The sequence below is a fragment of the Misgurnus anguillicaudatus genome, chromosome 8, assembly GCF_027580225.2.
Source record: "Misgurnus anguillicaudatus chromosome 8, ASM2758022v2, whole genome shotgun sequence".
NCBI classification, from domain to species: domain Eukaryota; kingdom Metazoa; phylum Chordata; class Actinopteri; order Cypriniformes; family Cobitidae; genus Misgurnus; species Misgurnus anguillicaudatus.
In genome coordinates this window covers 29,967,664-29,991,652 of record NC_073344.2, presented here as the reverse complement: position 1 = coordinate 29,991,652, position 23,989 = coordinate 29,967,664, and the positions used below count along the sequence as shown (strand labels likewise).

The following is a 23,989-nucleotide window of genomic DNA, read 5'->3' as shown; positions in this document are numbered from 1 at the left end:
AACAGTGATCACAATGATGGTGGTTTGTTGTAATTGAAACTCAATTGTGCTGTCGCTGTCAATTATTTTTTTCTCTTTCTCTTTCTTTCTGCACTTAATGGCAGTGCCATTGTTGGATAGTGTAGATTAAGGTGGCGGTATTATTGTAATTGTACTCGATATTTGATTTTTTTTTGTAAATTATAGTTTTTTTGTAAAGTCACCGTTCATGTGATCAATGTTTCCACATTTAACTCATTGTATTTCTTTCCACTATAATGAAGACACACGTGAACAGTGCTATTTGTTGTGTGCTTCTGTGAAGAATTAAGTTCATTCATTAATTGACATAGAGTCAGTCCTGAATACCTTTCATTACACATTGTTATATAAAGTTAAATTACTATTTAAGTCTATGTGTGGCCACCAAGTTAGGTGAACAAAAATATATACGTTTTTGGGAGACCCTTTACTTAATTGAATTGAGGCAACGAGTTTACTCAATCAAATGAGTTCAGTCAACTTATTAGGGTTTTTAGTGTTTGTTAAACCACTGTTTTCAAAGTTGTAGCCCGTAGTGTAGTAAAAGACCAATCTTTTCCTTTTTGTCCAGCAGAAGAGAGTTGGTGACAGCATAAAATGTCCGTTTCACGTCAGCTTCTGGAGACACTGGAGAATCTAGACAGTAAAAACCTTTTAAATTGAATAATTGGGGCTCTTATTATAAATTTGTGTAAGAAAAAATCTCTCTTTCTCTCTCTTTACGTTAACAAAGCTCCAGAACAGATTAACAACAGCGCTCAGACTGGAGTCAGTGTTGATGTGAAAGCTAAAACAGGAGCAACTGTTAATGCTCCTTTATTGACTGGAAATACCTTCACAGGACCAGTAAACTTTTACAGCTTAAATGCTGCAGAAAAAGGTACATGTACATCACTATGACAAGACACACTTCTAATACTAACATTTTAGTGTGAAAAGGTAAATTAGTCACACAATTAAGCACAAATTCACTTAATATTTATCTGTAAATTCTGTTTATTCCTTATGCATCTTTTCTATCTCCTCATAGATCAACTGGGATGCTCAGAGAAGCGAATAGAAGAACAAGGTAAACCGACATTAAGAGTCTTTTGCACGTGCAAATATACGTTATTTTCAATGTAGACACACGGCAAGCAATCAAACTGTCAATTTTGCCACAAATAAATAAAAACAATGCATTGAGACACATAACTGAATCGATGGGGAGGCCCCACCCTAGCAACAACTGTTAAGCACCCTAGCAACCAAAACCCTCATAGAGACATGCCAGTATGAGTGATACAAACCAACTCCCATGTTTCTATGATGTTCTGATGCAGAGATATAGGGTTTGCTAAATGGGTGCTCTTTGGTTGCTAGAGAGTGGCTTGGCAGCTGCCAATGACAATACTCCAAAGGCTGCTTGCCAGTATGAATGGTATAAACTAACCCCCATGTCTCTATGACATCGGCCCGTCTGGCACCAACAACCATGCCATGCTCAAATTGCTTAAATCACCTTTCTTTCCCATTCTGACATTTAGCCCTGCTGAAAAAACAGCATACCAGCAAGACCAGCATATGTTGTGTTTTGGTGCTGGTTTGCTAGTGAACACCAGCTAAACCAGCATCAAACCAGCATTAGCACAAGCTAAACCAGCACCAAACCAGCATTCGCACCAGCTAAACCAGCATTAGCACCAGTATCCCATGCTGGTCATACCAGCATATGTTGTGTTTTGGTGCTGGTATGCTAGTGACCACCAGCTAAACCAGCATAGACCAGCATAATTCCCATGCTGGTTTGATGCTGTTTTTTTCAGCAGGGAGTTTGGAGTTCAGGAGATTGTCTTGACCAGGACCACACCCCTAAATGGATTGAAGCAACTGCCATGTGATTGGTTAATAAGATAATTGCATTAATGAGAAATTGAACAAGTGTTCCTAATAATCCTTTAGGTGAGTGTATATTTACTTACTCTTTGCTGTTTTTTTCCAAAGGCTCAGTCGCAAATGACAGTAAAGTTGTTGTTCTTCATGATGATTACACGGAGGCCAGCCGCGAACTGAAAACCAGATTAAAAAAGGACTGTGAGCGGATACTGATTGGGAATTCAACGATGGGTCATAAGGAATACCTGAATGATATTTACACTGATCTATATGTGGTGCAAAATGAGACTGGAGGAAGAGTGAATGACCATGAGGTGAGACAGATCGAACTGAATCTCAAACACGGTGATGACACACAGATCCAGTGCAATAAAATTTTCGAAGACCATATGGGTCGAAGAAACAGAAAGGTGCTTACGATGGGTATCGCAGGGGTGGGAAAAACCGTCTCCATTAATAAATTCGTCCTTGACTGGGCAGAAGGAAAGGACAATCAGGATATATCCTTAATTTTTCCTCTGCCGTTCCGTCAGCTAAATCTGATCGCTAACCAAAACTTGAGTCTCATGGATTTGCTTGACAAATTCTTCTTCAGCATGCCCTCTCTTCCTAAAGGTGATGGTAAGGTCATGTTCATCTTTGATGGGTTGGATGAATGTCGCTTTTCTTTGAACTTTAAAGAAAATGACAAAATTAAAGATGTTCACCAAAAAACAACAGTAAGTTCGATAATTACGAGCCTGTTCGAGCAACACCTGGTTCCCTCTGCTCTCATCTGGATCACATCCAGACCAGCAGCAGCCAGTCTAATACCCCGTGATTACATTGATCAGGTGACAGAGGTGCGAGGATTCAATGATGTGCAAAAAGAGAAATACTTTAAAAAAAACAGCAAGCCTGAGGTTGCTAGCATCATCTTTCAGCACATCAGGAAAATCAGGAGCTTGTACATCATGTGCCACATCCCCGTCTTCTGCTGGATCTCTCTTGTTGTTCTTCAGCCTCTACTGGCTAAAAACGGCAATGAAAAAATGCCCACAACTCTCACGGGGATGTACCTAAACTTCTTACTTTCTCAAATGCACCAGATGCAAAAAAAATACAGAGATGAGACCGAACTTAAAACCAAATCAGATTTTGATCAGATTGTTCTGAAGCTCGGGGAACTGGCCTTTAAACAGCTAGAGAAAGGACATCTGATTTTCTACGAAGAAGATCTTAAGGAGTGCGGATTAGATGTCAAGGATGGGTCTGTGTTTTCTGGCTTATGCACTCAGATTTTTCAGAAGGCTAATTCGGAAAAAAATGTTTATAGCTTCGTACATCTCAGCATCCAGGAGTTCCTTGCTGGTCTGTATGTGTATTTGATTTACAAAGATAAGAAAGCAAACCCATTACTTCAATCTTGGAAAGATAAAGTGCCGTGGACGTTTTCCAAAAAGCCACTGTTTCACCTTCATAAGGCTGCGATCGACAAGGCCTTACAAAGTGAGAACGGACACCTTGACCTTTTCCTCCGGTTCCTCTTGGGGCTTTCGCTCGAGTCCAATCAGAGTGACCTAAAGGAACTGCTGCCAAAACTAAAGCTGAACACGGAGAACGTCAAAGTGACCGCTGAATATATCAGGATGAAAATAGAGATGGAGAACTCGGTAGAGAGGACCATCAATCTCTTCTACTGTTTGAGTGAACTGAAAGATGACTTCATAGAGGAAATCCAGAAGAATTTCGGATCAGGAAATCTTTCAGTAGATAATCTGTCCTCTGCTCAGTGGTCATCTCTTGTGTTTGTGCTCCTGATATCTGAAGAAACCCAAGAAATCTTTGAGCTTCAGAAATACAGAAGATCTGATGAAGCATTGATGAGACTGCTGCCAGTGATCAAAAACACCAAAAGAGCGATGTGAGTTTCCTTTTTACATTCATTTTTTTAAACTGTTATTGGGTTGTAAATGGACATGTGTAATCGTTTCTGGATCATTTTTGTACTTATCAAAGCCACATACCTTTAATATAGATGTCAGAGAACAATTTAACAGATTATTACAATGCATTCTTTGGCACCTTTAAAGGAATATTCCATTTTCGTAAAAGAAAAATTTAGATAATTTACTCACCACCATGTGATCCAAAATGTTGATGTCTTTTTTTGTTCAGTCGAGAAGAAATTATGTTTTTTGAGGAAAACATTGCAGGATTTTTCTCATTTTAATGGACTTTAATAGACACCAACAATTAACACTTAACTCAACACGTAACAGTTTTTTTCAACGGAATTTCGAAGGACTATAAACAATCCCAAACGGGGCATAAGGGTCTTATCTAGCAAAACGATTGTCATTTTTGACAAGAAAAATAACAAATATACACTTTTAAAGCACAACTTCTCATCTAGATCCAGTCGTGATGCGCCAGCGTGACCTCACGCAATACGTCATGACGTCAAGAGGTCACAGAAGACGAACGCGAAACTCCGCCCCAGTGTTTACAAGTGTGGTGAAAGAGGACCGTTCCTACGTTGTTGTATGTCAACTGATACTAATTAATGTCTTTGTGTCAGTTTATTGTTTACAATGGTCCTCAAATGTGCGTTTTATATATGTAACACATGACCTCCCTATACGTCACTATGCATTTGCGTTAGGTCGTGCGGGACCGGATCTAGACGAGAATTTGTGCTTTAAAAGTGCATTTTTTTTCTTGTCAAAAATGACAATCGTTTTGCTAGATAAGACCCTTATGCCTCGTTTGGGATTGTTTATAGTCCTTTGAAACTCTGTTGAAAAAAACTATTAAGTGTTGAGTTAAAGGGATACTTCACCGATTTAGCATTCAGCTTTGTATCTGTAGAAACCCGGCAGTATTACTGAATGACCATGTTTCCCTCCATCATTTCCCCCTGAGAGGAGAGATATCTGCATTTTGGTTCTGCAAAAAAGTCCTCCGATGATGCAAAAATCGTCATATTACATCATCGGAGGACTTTTTTGCAGAACCAAAATGCAGATATCTCTCCTCTCAGGGGGAAATGAGGGAGGGAAACATGGTCATTCAGTAATACTGCCGGGTTTCTACAGATACAAAGCTGAATGCTAAATCGGTGAAGTATCCCTTTAAGTATTAATTGTTGGTGTCTATTGAAGTCCATTAAAATGAGAAAAATCCTGCAATGTTTTCCTCAAAAAACATAATTTCTTCTCGACTGAACAAAGAAAGACATCGACATTTTGGATGACATGGTGGTGAGTGGATTGTCTGGATTTTTCTTTTGGGAAAATGGAATATTCCTTTAAGTTTTGACTTGTTATAAGTTGACATAATTCATTACAAGTTAAACTGTTTAACTTAATTTGTTAAGTTAATGTAACATAAAAATATATGTTGAAGTGCACTATATTGTTGTTTTATTTGTTTTTCACACAGGCTAAACGGCTGTAATCTCACTAGTCAGTCTTGTAAAAGTTTGTCTTCATCTCTGCAATCATTAAATTCTTCTCTGAGAGAGCTGGACCTGAGTTGTAATGAACTACAGGATTCTGGTGTGAAACTGCTCTCGGATGGACTGAAGAATCCAAACTGTCAGCTAGAGATACTGAGGTTTGAGTTTTAAATATTTTCCCCTGTTGATTATTAAACCTCACACTGCTATGATTTATTTTGTATGGCATTTTCTTTTTTAGACTGTCCATCTGTAGTCTCACCGATCAGTGCTGTGATAGTTTGTCATTGGCTCTTCAGTCATCCGTCCTCGGAGAGCTGGACCTGAGTAACAATGACCTGCAGGATTCTGGAGTGAAACTTCTCTCGGATGGACTGAAGAGTTTACACTGTCACCTAAAAATACTGAGGTAAATGTTTGTTTTTTTCATAAAATGAACAGCAAAATGCTACCTAGGCATGGCAAGAACATTTCATACACAGGTAGTTCAGTGTGCTTTACATAGAAATTCAAAGGGAAGAAAGAAATAGAGAAACAAATAGTAAAATGAGACTGTACGGTGTTTGTTTGTAGATTGTCTGGCTGTATGGTGACAGAGGAAGGTTGTGGTTATGTCTCTTCAGCTCTAAGTTCAAATCCCTCACACCTGAAAGAGCTCGATCTGAGCTACAATCATCCAGGAGATATAGGAGTCAAGCTGTTGTCTGAACATCCAAACTGCAAACTGGACAAACTCAAGTATGTTGAGCAAAAGTCACACTGTGTGTTTGTGTGTGTGTGTGTGTGGGGGGGGGGGGGGTATATGTGGTTTGTGTCACACCAAAAGTGCTAATGTTCTTTATGGTAAAAATATTCTGAGCAATTCCACTGTTACGGATGTGACATTTGCAATATAATTTCTGAAAGAATGCATTTATTATCAATATACGGGTGATTCTCACGAAAACTTGGTTTTAAAAATGTCAAGCATGAAAATTTAAAAATTGCTTAAATGTACTTTTTTTCCCACCAGACATTGAAAAACAAAGTCTGGAGTAAATGGGAACATTAATTTAAAAACGTTTACTTATCATTTAACACTTTTTGTAACATAATTTAAAAAATTAGTCCTAAAAAATCTCATTACCGCAACAGTCAGAAAACATCAACACTGACATATTTTCAAAATGACATGACAAACCTGAAAGAACATAATTTGGAGATTCTGCACATGCATTTAAAATCAAAGTATTATGCTTCTATTAATTAAATTAACATTTAATAAGCATCTGTTGCGGTAATGATAATCAAAATGTCGTGTAAGCATTCTGACAAGACAATATTTCAAATTAACTTTAAAAAAAAAATCTTACCTGGTAGCCATCTTGAAGTAACTGGTCCATGTGCTTGGTCACTCAAAATCAAACTTTATTAAAATTCTGTATGTGTGTTTAAACTGTTCTCAAAAAGTGTTGCGGAGGATGAGAACATCAGGCATGGACACATCATTTTCCTAATTTTTCTTCATTATTATTATACATGAATATTCAGTAAATATTTTGTAATTTTTTTTCTTAATATTTTTGTGTTAATTTGATTAAATTACAACATAACGCATGTTCAAACACAGCCGGACACATTGCGGTAATGAGAAATTCAGCAAAAAATGAGATAAAATTTCCAATTATAAATTCTTATGTTGAAATCACACATTGTGGAAGGTAGAACACAGTATTGTGTTAATTCTGATGCTTTTTAATGTTACTATATTACACATTTTAAAGCTAAAATCATTAGTGCCGTGGTGTTTCAATGGTTTCGTGAGAATCACCCATACACTCACCTAAAGGATTATTAGGAACACCTGTTCTGATGATTGAAAATCTTTATTGACATAATATATATTGTACAAGGAATGAATAAATAAATAAATACATAAAATGACTTTGTACAATTATCAGTCAAAAGGATAAACACAATAAAGCCAAAGGCTTATTTCCATTGTGGTCCTTCAAATGTGAGCACTTGATAGTGCGTGTGAATGTTTACAAATGTAGGGATATGGTGTAGGCATATATCGTAAGTTAATGCAATTATCTGATCAACCAATCACATGGCAGTTGCTTCAATGCATTTAGGGGTGTGGTCCTGGTCAAGACAATCTCCTGAACTCCAAACTAAATATCAGAAAGGTGATTTAAGCATTTTTGAGCATGGCATGGTTGTTGGTGCCAGACGGGCCGGTCTGAGTATTTCACAATCTGCTTAGTTACTGGGATTTTCACGCACAACCATTTCTAGGGTTTACAAAGAATGGAAAAGGGGGTTACACTTTGTTTTGATGGTCCACTTTAGACATTCTGCTAACTGTAAGTAGCTTCGCAACTACATGTCAACTAACTTTCAATAATTTGCAACTATACGTCAACTAACTGTCATTAGAGTATTAGTAGACTGTAAGGGTTGGGGTTAGGGAAGAGGTTTGGCTTAGTGGAATAAGTTGACATGCACCTGCAAAGACACTTATAGACAGTTGAATGTCTGTTGAGATATCATCGCAATTAAGTGTTAGTAGATATTAAGCAGACAGTTTACTAATTCTCTAAATATTGGTAGTTGATAGGTAGTTGCAGTGTTGCTTGTAATTGGTAGAATGTCTGAAGTGGACTATCGAAATAAAGTGTTACCGAAAAGGGAAAAACATCCAGTATGCGGCAGTCCTGTGGGTGAAAATGCCTTGTTGATGCTAGAGGTCAGAGGAGAATGAGCCGACTGATTCAAGCTGATAGAAGAGCAACTTTGACTGAAATAACCACAACCGAGGTATGCAGCAAAGCATTTGTGAAGCCACAACACGCACAACCTTGAGGTGGATGGGCTACAACAGCAGAAGACCCCGCCGGGTACCACTTATCTCCATTACAAATAGGAAAAAGAGGCTACCAAAATTGGACAGTTGAAGACTGGAAAAATGTTGCCTGGTCTGATGAGTCTCGATTTCTGTTGAGACATTCAGATGGTAGAGTCAGAATGTGGCGTAAACAGAATGAGAACATGGATCTATCATGCCTTGTTACCACTGTGCAGGCTGGTGCTGGTTTAATGGTTGTGGGGGATGTTTTCTTGGCACACTTTAGGCCCCTTAGTGCCAATTGGGCATCGTTTAAATGCCACAGCCTACCTGAGCATTGTTTCTGACCATGTCCATCCCTTTATGACCACCATGTATGTACCCATCCTCTGATGGCTACTTCCAGCAGGATAATGCATCATGTCACAAAGCTAGCTCGAATCATATCAAATTGGTTTCACTGTATAAGTTCACTGTACTAAAATGGCCCCTACAGTCACAAGATCCCATTAGAGCATCTTTGGGATGTGATGGAATGGGAGCTTCGTGCCCTGGATGTGCATCCCACAAATCTCCATCAACTGCTAGATGCTATCCTATCAATATGGGCCAGCATTTCTAATCAATCCCACGTAGAATTAAGGCAGTTCTGAAGGCAAAAGGGGGTCAAACACAGTATTAGTATGGTGTTCCTAATAATTCTTCAGGTGAGTGTAATGAACCATCTGTTTAGATTTTTCTAAACACCTGATGATAGATTTCAGACATGAGAAAAATATAAATCTATATCCATATTACTAATGCACTGATTAAATAACAAAAACAATATTGCACCATTGACTTTAGACTTTAGAGCAGGTTTTAGTTGGTCAATGGTGTAGTCTATTTTACTTGCCTCAAAATAGCAACGCGCCAACAATGCGCCTGAACACACCTTGTTTTCAGACCAGAACGCCCATGTGCGCAAATGCATTTGCTATTTTAAACAACGTGGCGGTAAACGTGAAAATGATCATTGCGCTGGGTGGAAACTAGCAAAAGACACTTGTGGTGCGCATTGCGCTGCATTGGGGGCTTTGGAGGGGGACGAGGAGATGGCACAAGGATGTTGAAAAAGGATGGGGAGGGGTAGATGAAGGTAGTAACCTTGGAAGAGATGGCCCAGAGGTCACCAGGACAATGGCCCAGGTCAATAGAGGAAGGAGCCATGATGATGACATCCAGAGCTAATGGAGCTATTGTTCATGAAATCCAAGGCACAGATGGAGAGGCTATGGTACCGAGTGTCAGACTGCCACTGGAGACCAAAGTGGAGCCGTGGCAACGAGTGCCCGAGCTGGCGCAGACAGGGTGATGACTGACCAAGGTGGAGCCCAGTGGAGCCGAAAGGCCAAAGGTCACACGTCAACATGTTAATGGGCCGCGATGGGATCAGTGGCTTGCCGTGGTATCCACTTATTTAGCAAGCTGGTGGCCGGGGGCTTGAAGGGATATTTCACCCAAAAATGAAAATTCTGTCATCATTTACTCACTCATGTTCTTACAAATCTTACAAACAAAGGAAGATATTTTGACTTTCATAGTACTCTTTTTTTCCTACTATGGAAGTCAATGGGGTGTGTGTGTGTGCATATTTTTTGTTACTGATTACATCAGATGTGCAGAATGAGACACTGTGCGTGTTTTATAGTGTGGATCATGGAGGAGAGTTCAGGATTACAGCAGGACTACACAAATGTACGTCTACACACACACACACACACACATAACTTTAGTGATTATTGTTATATACTAAATGACTCTCTTCTTTTGGTCAGATGCCTGTAAGCTCACACTGGATTCAAACACAGCAAACAATCATCTCATTCTGTCTGAAGAGAACAGAAAGGTGACATATGCAGAAGAGCAGATGTCATATCCTGATCACGAGGAGAGATTTAATGGGGCACCTCAGGTTTTGTGTAAAGAGAGTCTGTCTGGACGCTGTTATTGGGAGGCTGAATGGAGTGGAAACGTTCACATATCAGTGGCACATAAAGGAATCAGCAGGGGTCGTGACTGTATGTTCGGATTGAATAAAACCTCCTGGAGTCTGATCTGCTCTGTTGACACATTCATTGTCTCTCACAATAAAATATCAAAAAACATCCCTTTCTCTTCAGGCTCCCGTAGGAGAATAGGAGTGTATGTGGATGTGTTGGCTGGCACTTTGTCCTTCTATAGCATCTCTGATACATACAGACTCACACACCTATACACATTCACATGCACATTCACTGAGCCTCTCTGTGCTGGATTTAGGTTGATGGTTAATAACTCCTCAGTGTCTCTGTGTCAGATTAAAACGCCTGTGAGCGGCAACAGAGACCTTGTTTAATAGAAATCCTCTCATTTGTATATTGTAGTATGCTTCTTCATGAGCTCTGATGGAGACGACATTATTTTGTGTATGTGGTGTAATGCAATGGTTTAAGGTTAAACTTTACATATCGTACATTATTGTTGCTCCTCTATGCCCCACCTTTCTGAAACTCGTCGATTTGTACAAAGCTCAACGTTCTGAAAAGCACAGTGTGCTCTGATTGGCCAGCTAATCAGCGCACTGTGATTGGCCACATACGCAGGTGACGGAAATGTTAAGCTCCTTACCATATTTTGGAATATCAGCTCCCAATAGCATTGATTACCATCAGAAGGCCTTTATTAACCCTGGAGCAGTGTGAAGGATGGATACACTTTCTTTGGGCTTGAAAGTCACAGGCCCTGTTTTCTACCGTTATAAAGCTTGGAAGAGCCAGGACATTCATTAAAGTAACTCAAATTTTGTTTATCTGAAAGATGATGGACATATGTAGGGGAGACCGGGGTTGGTTGTCACAATTTTTACTCATGCATGAAGGGCTCATCTTCAAAAAAATCTTTCAGCAGTAATTCCGACATGAAATGAAACTTTGGAGTCTTGGCTATAAATGTGTATACTTTTTACTTTTAGAATGTATTGTAACAGGAAGTAATTAACCATCAAAGACACTCTGACACAATGTGACAACCAACCCCATCACGGGGTTGGTTGTCACGGGGTATGGGGTTGGTTGTCCCTATAGAGTTTCAGTATAGGATTTCAATGATAAATTGGGATCTGAAAAGATAATGTGTAATTTTTTAGTTTTTTAAGCTAGAAACTGCAAATAAGTTTTAATATGAATACCACCCCTATGACAGTTGTTATTAATGCCCCTTATGTTTAAACAATGGCATTAAAGTGGGTGATCCGTTACTTGAATAGGCTTTATGCCCAGCTGCACTATGAGCTTCGGCCGGCTCCTTGTTTCCTGTCTGCCATTGCTGGACAGGCTGATTGATCCAGGTGTGTCTGAGTATTGTTGTTGTGACTACTGAGGTCGGGCACGCATGGATTGGTCGGTTTGTCCAATAATGGCAGACAGGAAACAAGAAGCTGGCTGAAGTTTAGGAAGTAGTGCAGCTGGGCATATATTGTCTACTGTGTTGAGAAATAAAATTTAATTATTTTTAGTGTTAAAACCTCTTTATTTAATGCTTTATTTATTTTATTTTAACAGCAAACAAAAACAAACAAACAAACAGACCAAGAGTCTTAAAAGGTCTGCAATGTCCAATATTCTTATGTGACAACCAACCCCGCAGGCTATGTGACAACCATCCCCAACTGACTTCTTGACAAACATGCTAAGCTAGCTGCCAGACGGCTTTAACTTGATAGCTAAAAGATGAATCAAAATAAAGCTACTACTTTTAGCTTTTTAATGAGTGTTTTGTTTTTGATTGACTAATATCCTACAAGATCTCAACACAAAAACAACACCAACATGAAAATTTACTCTGACCCATAAAAATAAAAAATTGTCTCCTAACCTCAATGTTTTGTGTCTGCTCAGCAAAATTTCAAGTGCAAATGAGTAAACTATTAAAGGCTAACAAATTGATATCAAAATTGTACCACAGCGCCATGTAGTAAGTCTGGAATAAGCAGTGTGACAACCAACCCGTGAGACAACCAGCCCCGGTCTCCCCTATCTCAAATGGCTTGAGGGTGAGAAAATCATGGAGGAATTAAATTTTTTCGCTGAACTATGCCTTTAATTCTCTACTTTGGTGGTTTAGGCCTTTTTGACCTTGTTTGAGGAACTTTGCAGTTTTAAGCTCAACTGAAAATAATTGTTCTTGGTACTTTTACTTTCTTAATAATAAGTGTTTGTAGCACCTGGTTATGGTTTTGAATATTTTGTGTATTTGTGCTCATGGATTACTTGGTGGCTCAGGGGGCGTGTACATCAAAGCGTTTAAACGTGGCTGAAAACGCCAGGCGGGTGCCAACTGTGGGCGCTTGCAGGACTTTTACATCTCCAGAGTCAAGAGATGGACTGGTAACATCATTACAGACCCCTCTCTCACCCCAGACACAACCTGTTTACACTTTTTCCCTCAGGCAGACATTACAGACGTGTCATAACTATTAAAAATTGTAAAACTATTATAAAAGATTTTCACTAGAAATGCAATCAAAAGGTGAAAAAAGTGAAAATAAAATTTTATTTACACTAAATTTGCTATCCAGCCATTTTCTTGGCCACCATTTTAATTTTTTCGAACTCGACCAGGCTCGACCAATCACATTCCCAGCACACGCATAGAATTGTGGGACATTGAAGACAAGGAAGGGTACATCCTGGCTGCCTTTAAAAATCAACCCAATGAAGATATCTCAGGATACAGTAAATAAAGCAAACAATGGATAATTTTTTGATATGTTGTGGGCACTTTTTTGGTTTTCTTTTTTCAAGTTTTTATTCATTCAGAATGATGTTTTTTGAAAATGTAAAAATGCATGAAGTTTTGTGTGGTGGATAGCTGTAGGGGTAGGGTTAACATAGGGGGAGAGAATATCCATTATTATGGTCATTTGGTTATGTGCGAATATTGTCTAGTATTTTTTATTTGATTTGATTTTGTATCTATTTCTTCTATTATGGATAGATTTTATTTGATTTTACTTTGTATTTATCTATTGTACAGTACTTTGGCTACAACACTTGTTGTTTTAAATGTGCTATATTAATAAATAAATAAATAAATAAACTAAACTACCAACTAAATCTATTGTAATGTACCCCCAAAATACTTTTATTCGACTTATATATTTTTGGTGCCGCTTGCATTTATGCAAAACATCATTGTTATCTTGCAAGTTTATTATTCCTCTTTATCTGGACAAGGTTTATCATAAAACCCATGAATGAAAGCCCAAATCAAACTGCATTTTAAGAAAATATGTGCTAAGACTTTTCTAAGCGATCGGGTGTCGATGTTCACAAAGGGGGCGAAAAATCCCGATAGGCCTCACATTGCGCCAAACTTTGACGTGTCATAGTGCCAAGCGAGGATTTCGTAGAAACGTGGGTTACTACATTTGAAGAGGTTGGTAGGCTCTGTACAAACATAGCTCACAATGGGGTGTAAGTTCGCCCTAGCAAAGAATCCCATGACTCCCATTATAAACAATCACAAGTCTTTCCACAAATTTTTAGACTGGTCTGAGAAAATGTGCTATATCTTTTCTCAGAAATGGCCAAATTGCTCCCCAATAATTTATGTTTTTAATATTCCTAGCCTTTAGACCTGAAAGTTTTGATTTTCCAATGATCAATTTATGGCTACAGCCTTGATGTGACAGATTGCATCAGATGTGCAGAATGAGACACTTTGTGTGTGTGTTTTATAGTGTGGATCATGGAGGAGAGTTCAGGATTACAGCAGGACTACACAAATGTACGTCTATACACACACACCTAAACACAAATACTAACTCAAATCTTTAGTATTTTTGTGCAAATGTTCACTATTCTCCGTTTAGATGCCTGCGATCTTACACTGGATCCAAATACAGCAAATACTCGCCTTGTTCTTAAGAATAACAGAAAGGTGACGTGTGAGCATCAGGATCAGCCATATCCAGATCATCCAGAGAGATTTGATACGGCACCTCAGGTTCTGAGTAGAGAGAGTCTGTCTGGACGCTGTTACTGGGAGGCTGAATTGAGTGGAGATGCCGCTATATCAGTGACGTATAAAGGAATCAACAGGAAAGGAGGAAGATATGACTCTGTGCTCGGATTTAATACAAAATCCTGGAGTCTAAACTGCTCTAATTACAGCTTCACCGTCCATCATAATGATAATATCACTCACCTAAGTGTCCCTTCACTTCTCTCTAATAGGATAGGAGTGTATGTGGATGTTTCGGCTGGCACGCTTTGCTTCTACAGCATCTCTGATATAGACAAACTCACACACTTGCACACATTTAACACCACATTCACGGAGCCTCTCTATGCCGGATTTGTGTTGGTGTTTGGCTCTTCAGTGTCTCTGTGTCAGAAGCAACAGAAACATCACACAGACGCCTGATTAAAAGAAATACTCTCACTTTATATATTCTTCTTTATATACAAGTATGATGTTTGCAATATGGATGAACTGAAGAAAAGTTATATTTATTGCCATGAGATTCCCTGTAGATTTTTTTTTAAAATAAACCATGACTCTCAGCAAGTAGGGTACCAACGCTGTTTCTGGGAGGGTACTCTTTAAAAAAGTCTTAATATGTATTTAGGTGCAAAAATGTATACATTCGGTACCGTAGTGTACTGTTTGAAAGGGTACGCCCCAGTGACAGCTTCTACAAACAGTAGAAGGAACAATTGAGGCATATGGGTGTTAAATAAATATAAGCCAAACAGTGCACTGTGCACTTGTAAACTATAAAAGAGTCAACTTTGATGATAATCTCTTTTGCATTCAACTCATGGCTTTATTCAGATTAGTTAACACTTTTATGCATAAATTATTAAGAATTGCATACAAAACACATAACATTTTATTCTGCATTAACTGTACATTGGCAGTGTAAGTTTTAGACAACAGCACCATCTGCTGCTATGTAATATTATTGCTAGTTACGCTGGTGCGTAAGCTTATATTTTAACCAGAAAAAAATGCTAAACAAAAAGATATTTTAGCGATGTTTTAACCAAACCTACATTCATAGTATGTTTCTATTATGGAAGTCAAGGGTGCTCCTACTTTCTGCCTAATTAATTACAAATATATATATTTCTTTGTGTTAAGCAGGACAACGATATGTATAAAGGTTTGTGACAACTTGAGGGTGAGTAAATGATAACAGGGTTTATTTTTTTTTGTGAACTATCCCTTTAATGGGAAAATCTCTGAGATCTGTCCATGAAGAAAACACGCGTCAAACAGCAATATAGCAAAAATGTACATCACCATTTAAATCAAACAACTACACAATAATTTACACAGTAACATTTTATAAAACTCAATAATTAATATGCGTAATATGTTGTTTTCTCGTAAAAGGACAACCAAAGCGCTACGCAGATGTAAAAACTACATTTCCCTGAAGGCTTTAATGCAGGATGTGACGTCACCATGCCGGAAGCTACGCGTTCAGCGCAGATGAGGCAGGAAGTTGACATGTCACGTCTGCTGTTTTGTTTTTTAACGCACTAAATAAACACAAATTGGCTTTGCGAATATACTAATACTGCTGGAAGAGCAGGTGAGTGTTTAATTTATACATACAGAGCATAATAGTCACTTTTATTAACTTATTTCAGATTATCAACCAACACCTAGGCCCTTGTAACAACACTTATGCTGACCAGCCGTTGTAATGTTAGTTAGTCTTAATAAAGCAAGACTACACACAGTTACATTAACACGAACTAACACTTTTATTAGTTTTGTGTCTTATTAGAGCTGGTTTAGTATGAGGATTGTCCGTTTTTTAACAATGATTGCCAATCTGTGTAAAGCAAGAGTGATTAGACTGATCTAGGATCTGCTCTTTATGTTTAGGCAAGGCAAGGCAGTAGTTATGGGCTGCCAGCACCTTTTAAAGCATTGTTCTTGATCAATTTAAGCCCAGACTGCTTGTAAGCTAGGATATAGGATATACAGTAGTGTAAAGAAAATGTATGGAAGATTTATGACATGAAATTAGGTTTGCCATTAATGACCCAGCCTAAAATTGAACAATTTTGTCATCATATCATATCTAAAGTGGTCTTGGACTTTTGAACCCCACTGTATGTAACCTCGTTGCATTTAACTTGTTATGTAGTTTGCATGTTAACATTTACTGTAAAGGTTCACTGCATATTGTTTCAGTAGTGGAAATTATTATTAAATAAAAATTTCTTTGTTCCCACAGTATGTTGCCGACAAGTTCCGGGCAAATCCATGGCAATGGCAGCTTAAACATGCGGGATGCAGCGCGACACACTGCCGGCGCAAAGCGCTACAAGTACCTGCGACGACTTCTGAATTTCAAATTGATGGATTTTGAATTCGCCGTATGGCAGATGTTATATCTTTTTACATCACCGCAGAAAGTTTACCGTAACTTTCACTACCGTAAACAGACCAAAGACCAGTGGGCCCGGGATGACCCGGCTTTCCTGGTGCTGCTCGCCATCTGGCTATGTGGTGAGTAAGGAAAACATGAGACAGGAGCAGAATGACATTCGCTAAACTGCTTGTGTCGACAATAGGCTTCGGGTTGGTCCTGGATATGGGATTTGTGGAGACGTTGAAGCTGTTACTCTGGGTCGTTTTCATAGACTGCATTGCAGTTGGATTGCTTATTTCTACTCTGATGTGGTAAGATGCTAGTTATACTGTATATATATGTGTCATTTAACTAAATAAGACTAGTTAATATCACTTCACTCCTCCAGGTTTATCACAAATAGATACCTGATGAAACATCCCAACCGAGATTATGATGTTGAGTGGGGCTATGCCTTCGATGTTCATCTCAATGCTTTTTACCCTCTTCTGGTTATTCTGCACTTTTTACAGTTGTTCTTCATCAACCGTGAGTCAAGTTCTGACTAATGATAATGTAGTTATAAACTGGTTAAACTGCTTAATATGGTTATGAACAGCACTGCACTCATCTTAATTATATTTGAATTTGTGAAAATGTCTCGTGTCTCTCTCTCAACAGATCTTGTGGTAATAAGTGCAGACTGGTTCCTAGGTTATTTTGTGGGAAATACCTTGTGGCTCATCGCTATTGGCTACTACATTTACATCACATTCCTGGGCTACAACGGTAAGTGATATGATCGGTGGTCATAACGTTGTGTCATTTTTACTAGTGAAACATGACTGGTTGCTTTACATGTCTGTCAAATGGCCTCTTGGGCGGTCCTTGGCTATTCAAAGCAGCCATGGTTCTGCTTGGTTCTTCTGGCATCATTAAGCACCTTTATTTATTTGAATGCATACCACTGGATATCCACATTGACCAACACAGCCCATATAAAAGGTCAGCAGCTAAAACTTGTGCATTTCTTTCCATCTTTCTTTAGCCCTCCCCTTCCTAAAGAACACGGTGGTGCTTCTCTACCCCTTTGCGTTGCTTGGACTCTTGTACATTCTCTCCATCTCACTTGGCTGGAACTTCACTAAAGGTCTCTGCTGGTTTTACAAACACCGTGTCCAGTAGAGGACACTAAAGCACAGGACTGAATGGACATTGACTGCTTGAATGCAGTGACCTTAAAGATAAAAATGTGTTGGACTCAACTTTTTTGTATATTCTCTGTATATAACAGTTTGGCTGTAGATAAAGGGAGGCGGAAAAATAATTTTTGAAGGTGTCATAAAGATTTTCTTTTTCTTCATTTGATGCTCAAACTTCATTTATGTTGTGATTAAAAAAACATGGGGCTAGGTACTGCGATGCTATCTGCTATGATGGCCTTTTCAATTGTCAGAACATGAACAATAAAGATGTTTTTAAAGTAACAGACATTTAATTGTTCAGTATCAGATACTTTGTGATTTGTTTATTTTACTGTTTTTTTTAAATGGGAACAGTACGAAATACATAATTACAGCAAAAAGAGCTGTAATTTGCATTAACAGAACATGCATCATTTACTGATTTGCATCTCAGATTACTAGAAATGCTTTTCTTTTAAAAAACACCAACCCTTGGTATTTTTGGATAATAGTTAACTAATATAATATACTGTACCTATACATGCATTTTTAGAAAATGAGATTCATACATCATCTCAAAATATTGAGAAAATCACCTTTCAAGTTGTCCAAAATGAAGTCCTTAGCAACACATATTACTAATGATAAATACATTTTTAAATACATTTTCAGTAGAAAATTTACAAAATATCCTTATGGATCATGATCTTTACTTAATGTCCTAATGATTTTTGGCATAAAAGAAAAATCAATAATTTAATTAATTTTTAATTAATTTAATCTTGACAAGCAAAAAAATCTGCCAATGGGGTAAGCAAAAAATATTGAACATTTTTCTTAAACACTAAATTTTAGAGAAAATGTGCATTTTTTTGCCTGTTTTATGCACAAAATAACTTAAATTTGATATTTTTGGTCTAAAAACTAGACTTATTTTCTTGGGTCGTTTTGCTCATCAAGAAAAAGCATCTTAAGAATTTTTACTGAAAACAAGACAAAAATACTAAGAATTTTTTTTTCTTGAAAATAATTTTTTCCAGTGTACCTGCTACTTAAGACTATTTAAGTTTTGTAATCCAGGGTCACATATATAGACATGGTAACAAAACTTTAAATACCTATTTTAAGAGTACTCCCAACCATAGCAACATATTTAAACAAAAAATTGTTCAAACAATGTATTAACATTAAAATATGTATAGTTGTTTGTTTTAAACCAGCGCTTAATATTTTTTATCTTTTATTTTGAACCGCTTAAATGTAACTAGATATATGACTTGTTTTTTCCGTATTATAAATATGTAGCTGAGAAAGCATTTAAATAGTATAGTATAGTAAAGTATAGTATAGTTTTGCCCATTGATGGTACACATTGCCAGAGGACAGTATACATCAGTTAATCAGGAATTTACATGTTAGTAAAAATTCTTGTTATGCAAAATAATTAAAATCCCTTTTTCAAAGCACTTGTTTTCATATACCCCAAGCCTAAACTTTTCACTGTTCATAAAAATAGGCAAAGAAAATAAATAAAGATTACTAAATACTTTTTTTGTTTATTATGCTAATTTTAGGGTTCTGTTTCTGGAATGACTTAGTACAGAAAGTTACTATAACGTTAATTTTAGTTACTATAAAATCATCTTTATTTTAAGACTCAGGGTCTATTAGCAAACATAAAATCAAAAACAGACTAGATATATATATACATTCCGTTTAAAAAGACGTGTCACTTGTCACAGATAAAGAAAAAGCTATAAAGAAAAATCTTTTTAAACACAGAAAATGAATGTTAGATGAAAATAAAACATGATAATGGATTTCATTATTGTAACTGTAACAGAGTTAAAAGTAAAGAATGAGAACCATAAGGCCATTTGTATTTTTTATTAATAATATTAATCCTATAATCAGTGAAATTGCCCTCACTCACAATTTGTCCCGCCTCCTCCATCGTGGTTGGTTGGATGGCTCGGCACCCACGTGGCCCAGATGTTGCCACCGGTTGCCATGACATCATAGAACGCATGACGCAACAATGGGGTGACGCGGCTATATAAAGCGAATTCTGCACTGGATCTGGTCATAAGTGTTAGGGGTAGGAGCTGTAAAGGTTAAAAAACACTCAGGTGAGAAACAATGCAGGACAGGTAGGAAAAATTACGAAGCACAGACACTTGTAGTAGACGCTAACTGCATTTGGTAATATGATAATTAATTAACATGCTTTTTATTACTGTTTATTAAGCTCATACCTGTCGACAAATCTCGTGTTTTTCCCCGGAGTCTCCCGTATCATCTCCGCTTCTCTACCGTTTTGTTATTTAAACTGCCGTATTGTATGACCTAATTTTAATTTAATATCTCGAGGCCAAATACAATAACACACGCGATTTTTTTATGTGTATTGTTTATCATTTTTGGTGTAAAGTTTAGAAGTCTCTCAGATTTTGGTACCGAAATGTTGACGTATGAGCGTTGTGTAAATTGACACAAAAATGATTGATGACAATAATGATTTTTTTTGTCATAATTGTGCAGCCCTTTCACCCTTTCACCTTTAGTATCCCTACTGAAAAATCCAGCTAAGACCAGCATGGGCTGGTGGCTGGTTTTGGCTGGTTTAAGGTGGCACTGGCTGGTTTATGCTGGTCCTCCCAGCCTGACCAGCTAAGTCCAGCTGGACCAGCTTAAAAAGTGTCCAAAACACAGCTAGACCAGCTTGCTACACCAGCAAAACCAGCTTCCTACACAGCAAAACCAGCTAAAACCAAGCTGGGAGACCAGCTAGAATCAGCTCAACAGCTTGTGCTGGTCTGGATTTTTCAGTAGGGTATAGAAAGAAATGTATTGAATTATTTGTCTTTTAACCAAATTTTCTAGCAGGTGTTACAACAAACCCTCAGTTTGTTACAATTAACTCTACATATGGGGTAAGTCACGTTTGCACTCCTGTCACTTTCGGTGTAATTGTACGATAACGGTAGGTCCCACAAACAAACTTTAAGTGTTCATTTGTAGCAGAGATGTTGATTGTGTAAAAAAATATGATTTATATAACCTAAATATTTTTAAATGATAGAGGCGAAGTCAAAAAGCGTTATGTTGTGCCCCTCGCCTATATTAATTATAATATGATTATAATTAATTATATATTTAATTAAATTTAAATAACTTTACATTGTTTTTAAATGTCCAATAACTATTCAGAAACCCCTAAAGACAGGGGCATAGCCTAGCGTTTTTAGGGGTGGTCGGGTAATGTTAGACCCATATGCAGGTTGCCAAAAAAAAACACTAGACATAATTTCTATACATTCTACAGAATCTGTAAATTACAAACATACACCAATGATTTAAGTTTAACAATTTGTTTCCAATGCTATACAAAAGAAGGAAAATGTATGCTGATAATTTTCTTGTTTGTCTTGCACATTCCACAGATGCTGGATTGGATTAAGATCTGGAGAATATGGAGGCCAAGCAAACAACTTAATCTCATTGTTTTAGATAGATAGACAGATAGATAGATCATGCACACATAACACTGTATAATGCTTTGTATATACATCTATTGTCTGTATTGTAACAAAAATAAAGTGGGGGGTGGCGGGCCAAAAAAAGATAGATACGTAGATATGTAGCTAGCTAGGCAGATAGATAATAATGCACACATAACACTGTTTAAAGCTCTGTATATAGATGCATTGTCTGTATTGTAACACATTGTGTAGAAAATGTGCTTTAATAAAAAATAAAGTTGTCCTCCGAAGAGGGGGGGTGGTGGCGGGCCAAAAAAAAGATAGCTACATATCTACGTATCTATCTTGGTAGGTAGGTAGATAGATAATAATGCACAAATAACACTTTATAATGCACCGTATATACATCTATTATCTGTATTGTAACATATTTTATAGATAATTTGCTTTAATAAAAATAAAGTTGTCCTCCAAAGAGGGGGGGGTGGTGGCGGGCCAAAAAAAGATAGATACGTAGATATGTAGCTAGCTAGGCAGATAGATAATAATGCACACATAACACTGTTTAAAGTTTGTATATAGATGTATTGTTTGTATTGTAACACATTGTGTAGATAATTTGCTTTAATAAAAAATAAAGTTGTCCTCCGAAGAGGGGGGGGTGGTGGCGGGCCAAAAAAAGATAGCTAAATATCTACGTATCTATCTAGGTAGGTAAGTAGATAGATAATAATGCACAAATAACATTGTATAATGCACTATATATACATCTATTGTCTGTATTGTAACCCATTGTGTAGATAATTTGCTTTAATAAAAAATAAAGTTGTCCTCCGAAGAGGGGGGGTGGTGGCGGGCCAAAAAAAAGATAGCTACATATCTACGTATCTATCTACCTATCTATCTAACAATCTACCTATCTATCTACCAATCTATAAATCTATATATCTATCTGGATACAAGGATAGATAGATGATTCTATTTTTTTCCAATTTCTCTACTTTTTCTCTACTGTTTGTTTTAAACTCTTAATACTGCAGGGTAATTTTTAACCCAATGCTGGGTAAATATTTGACAAAAGTGATGTGTTAATACATTTTGTTGGGTTAACAACTTCACAGCATATGTTTATTATTACATAACATGTGTTCTTTATAATATTTATCCAGCTTTGTTTTAAAACATAGCCCATGTATTTTCTGTAAAGCTGCCCACTAATGCAAAATTGTGAAATGGTCTTTATAAATAAATGTGATTAGATGATTTGAAAATGCTGCATCCAATTTTCATCTGTGCTCTTTCTCAATCACTTAAGAAATATAAAAAAAGATATACAGACGCTGATTTTTGGACAGTTTAAAGTCATGGTTTGTAATTGAAGGGTCCAAAATGCTTCATCTTGCTCACATTCAAAGCCTACAGTATTATCAAACTTTAAAACAAAGTATTTTCGTACATCTGCCACTTGGTAAGCAAACTAGGCAGATGCCAACAATTATGCAGCATAAAAAAATTACGATCCAGATTTTGGTATTGCATTGAGGTGTCAGTTGATGTAAAAGCTGGATCCAGTATTATTGTTATTTATTGAGCACTCAAAAAGTAAAGATGGCAATTTCAAAGATCATCCAGAGCTTTATTGCTATTCATTTACAGTAAATTATCAGTCCTTTTAACCAGTGGTGTAGTGCAGGGTATACGCAGGTGTACGGAGTATACCCACCTCTTTATTTGTATAAAGGTATACCCACTTCTACTGGGGGCATAAATTAAGAGTATACCCACTTCTCCAGACACCTATTCATGCCACATCTTAAATGTGGCTGCTTGGGGCCCCGTGGCTACCAGGGGGCCCCCCAATCATTTTTTAAACAATTAAATAACTTAAACAAGTAATATATGAATATATGAATGAATGAATGCGAATGAATAATTGAATAATTCAGGACAAAAAAATCTGATGTGTGTCTGCAGTGATAGCGTTTGAGTCATGCGCAATATAGACACCTCGCGTACATTGACAATTTGCGCCGGCGTGCAAGTGCGCGTCACTGTAATAAATGATAAGCCATGTCACAAAAAGTATGCATCCCTCTGGTGTCGAAAGGAGAAAGAAAGAAAAGAACAGAAAAAGAGAAAAAAGAGCAAGATAAAGGTATGTTTGCATAATTATTTACAGCATGTTTAAGTTGTGCAGCAGCAGCTAGTGGTGTGACAGATCGCAGTTGATCCTTGATCGACCCACGATTCGGCTCGCATGCGATTCCCGAACTAATACGCAAATTTAAATAGGGAAAGTTTATAATTTCAAGTGTTTCAAAGGCTTGCAAGCGTTAACATTTCAAGTGATTTTAAACCATTTAACCCATAAAAAAAACGCTAAAGTGAACAGGTTTCTGGACGCAAATGCGGTTGAATGTATCAGGTCCAGCTCCAGTCAGAGGTGATCCGCACTATGCCCTTCAGAGATCAGAACACTTGATGTTAAAACTTTAAAGAGAGTTACTGTGTGTCATACTGTAGTCCATTAACATATATTTGAGGAATAAAGCACGGAAAAACAGCATAACATTTTTATGCTGCACCATTTGTAATTCATCCTCCATCTGTGTGCGCGCACGCATGTTTAAGTGCACTCAGTAGTGCACACATGGAAAGAGACATTTCAGAAAGCAAGCGAACATAAAATCTTTCTATTCTTGACAGGGCACATACAAACAAAATGATCTCCACAGTATTTTTTTCCCAATAAACATATGTTTA

The 23,989-nt window shown here is 37.4% G+C and overlaps 2 protein-coding genes and 1 long non-coding RNA gene across 4 annotated transcripts; 2 read left to right on the top strand and 1 right to left on the bottom strand.

Annotated features, from left to right (window-relative positions):
- Positions 1-1,058: 1,058 nt before the first annotated feature.
- On the top strand, positions 1,059-14,911 carry LOC129451110 (NACHT, LRR and PYD domains-containing protein 3). 2 transcript variants are annotated; one of them, XM_055214172.2, is made up of 7 exons: positions 1,059-1,090; positions 2,005-3,799; positions 5,320-5,493; positions 5,577-5,744; positions 5,909-6,073; positions 9,856-9,902; positions 14,059-14,911. In XM_055214172.2, the coding sequence occupies exons 2-7, from the start codon at positions 2,124-2,126 to the stop codon at positions 14,610-14,612; spliced, it is 2,784 nt and encodes a 927-aa protein (XP_055070147.2). In that variant the 5' UTR covers positions 1,059-1,090; positions 2,005-2,123; the 3' UTR covers positions 14,613-14,911. The 2 variants fall into 2 exon arrangements, with proteins under 2 accessions (XP_055070147.2, XP_073726795.1); XM_073870694.1 differs by lacking the exon at positions 14,059-14,911 and adding an exon at positions 9,983-11,205.
- On the bottom strand, positions 1,860-2,785 carry LOC141365832 (uncharacterized). The gene is made up of 3 exons (XR_012370806.1): positions 2,652-2,785; positions 2,315-2,569; positions 1,860-2,069 (listed from the first exon to the last, which is right to left on the bottom strand). It is a non-coding gene; the product is annotated as an uncharacterized lncRNA (long non-coding RNA).
- A 718-nt stretch (positions 14,912-15,629) lies between the features above and the next one.
- unc50 (unc-50 homolog (C. elegans)) lies at positions 15,630-18,053 on the top strand. The gene is made up of 6 exons (XM_055214173.2): positions 15,630-15,789; positions 16,444-16,718; positions 16,772-16,892; positions 16,970-17,109; positions 17,242-17,349; positions 17,609-18,053. Exons 2-6 carry the CDS (start codon positions 16,445-16,447, stop codon positions 17,743-17,745), a joined length of 780 nt encoding a protein of 259 aa, XP_055070148.2. The 5' UTR covers positions 15,630-15,789; position 16,444; the 3' UTR covers positions 17,746-18,053.
- The last annotated feature ends 5,936 nt before the right edge of the window (positions 18,054-23,989 follow it).

What these genes read in the sequence shown, in the direction of transcription:
- LOC129451110 (XM_073870694.1), top strand. Translation starts at nt 2,124, where the DNA reads ATGGGTCATAAGGAATACCTGAATGATATTTACACTGATCTATATGTG. An exon ending in AAAAACACCAAAAGAGCGAT is followed by an intron (nt 3,800 to 5,319) that starts GTGAGTTTCCTT and finishes TTTTTCACACAG; the next exon opens with GCTAAACGGCTGTAATCTCA. An exon ending in TACAGCAGGACTACACAAAT is followed by an intron (nt 9,903 to 9,982) that starts GTACGTCTACAC and finishes TCTTTTGGTCAG; the next exon opens with ATGCCTGTAAGCTCACACTG.
- unc50 (XM_055214173.2), top strand. Translation starts at nt 16,445, where the DNA reads ATGTTGCCGACAAGTTCCGGGCAAATCCATGGCAATGGCAGCTTAAAC. An exon ending in GCTCGCCATCTGGCTATGTG is followed by an intron (nt 16,719 to 16,771) that starts GTGAGTAAGGAA and finishes CTAAACTGCTTG; the next exon opens with TGTCGACAATAGGCTTCGGG. An exon ending in CTTATTTCTACTCTGATGTG is followed by an intron (nt 16,893 to 16,969) that starts GTAAGATGCTAG and finishes TCACTCCTCCAG; the next exon opens with GTTTATCACAAATAGATACC.